General features: G+C 36.5%; 1 protein-coding gene across 1 annotated transcript in view; it reads left to right on the top strand.

Annotated features, from left to right (window-relative positions):
• Positions 1 to 226: 226 nt before the first annotated feature.
• Positions 227 to 1,142, top strand: part of LOC106512115 (nuclear GTPase SLIP-GC) — a gene marked incomplete at both ends in the record, with an annotated part of 2,461 nt that continues 1,545 nt past the window's right edge. Inside the window, 2 exon segments of the mRNA XM_014000804.1 lie at positions 227 to 307; positions 562 to 655. Of these exon segments, the coding sequence (XP_013856258.1) occupies positions 594 to 655 (62 nt within the window).

Here is a 1,142-nt window from a genome sequence, read left to right as displayed (position 1 = left end):
GATGAAGTGCTTTATTTCCATGAGTCAACTTTAAAGATGTGCATTGACACTTGTAAGGGTTTGCACTAAGTGTCAGTATAGTCACATTTTTATCTTTATTCACAGGTACAGCCTTCCACGCATGATGCTGGTGAGAAATACAGTATATTATTTCTGTATCTTTATTAAAACAACTCTTGGAGGGAACTATTTGACATGCTTTTCATTGCATTAAAACTGTAACCAGGAAAGAGAAAGCTGCCTCTTCAGGGTGAGTCCAGCACGCAGCCAACACCAACTAAACGACACCGCTGGGCTGAATCTAAAGGTAAATTTATTTTGAATTTCTAACACCAGTGGCAACATACACTAATATTACTATAATTTTAGAAATCCATATATTAAATTATTGGTGACAACTTTTTTTTGTATATAGCTTGACGTTGTCATTACTAAAAGTTTGCATATTGCTTTTGCCATAAATACAAATTTATTTTGTGAAAGACCACAACAAAAAGCTGATACACCAAATTCCTATAACGTCTCTTGTTAAATTGCTTTCAATTATTTTCTCACTGACAGATACGAAAATTCAGTGTGAAGTAAAACAGATAATGAGCGGTGTCAGCGCCCAACTGGTCAGACAGAACAGCACGGAACTCAATCAGTTCCTGAAGTAAGTGGTCTTTGAATACCTTAATCAAAATGTTGAAAAACTTTACATTTCTGAATGAATTTAGTCTAAATATCTGTTATGAACAGCAGTGAGTGATTTTTATATTTTTAAAGGAATGCTGTTTTTTTTCTTATATTTATATTTTTATAAGAAGCCCAACAACCTTTGATCACTATCATTCAAAACTCAACTTTTCTCCTGCTGTTGGTCCAACCAAATCCAGGAGGCCAGAGGACCACTTCTACGTATTTGATCTGGCTAAGAGTCAGTTTGTGACTCTGTGACCCACTGGACAAATACCATTTTGACTTATGAATTGTTTAAATGACAAGAGTGCAGGGAGTTTCCTTTCACCTGTACATTAGCCAAGAAACCCCCAGATGGCCATTTTGATGCCACAGAACTCTTTTCTTAACAGACACCTCATGGGAGGTCTATACAGTAAACCTAAAGTGGGGGTTGGGAGGACAGAACCCTAGATCTAGGG

Source organism: Austrofundulus limnaeus, unplaced genomic scaffold (assembly GCF_001266775.1).
Source record: "Austrofundulus limnaeus strain Quisiro unplaced genomic scaffold, Austrofundulus_limnaeus-1.0 Scaffold4352, whole genome shotgun sequence".
Classification (NCBI taxonomy): domain Eukaryota; kingdom Metazoa; phylum Chordata; class Actinopteri; order Cyprinodontiformes; family Rivulidae; genus Austrofundulus; species Austrofundulus limnaeus.
The sequence above is the reverse complement of the archived record's forward strand: the minus strand, read 5'-3'. Positions and strand labels throughout refer to the sequence as shown.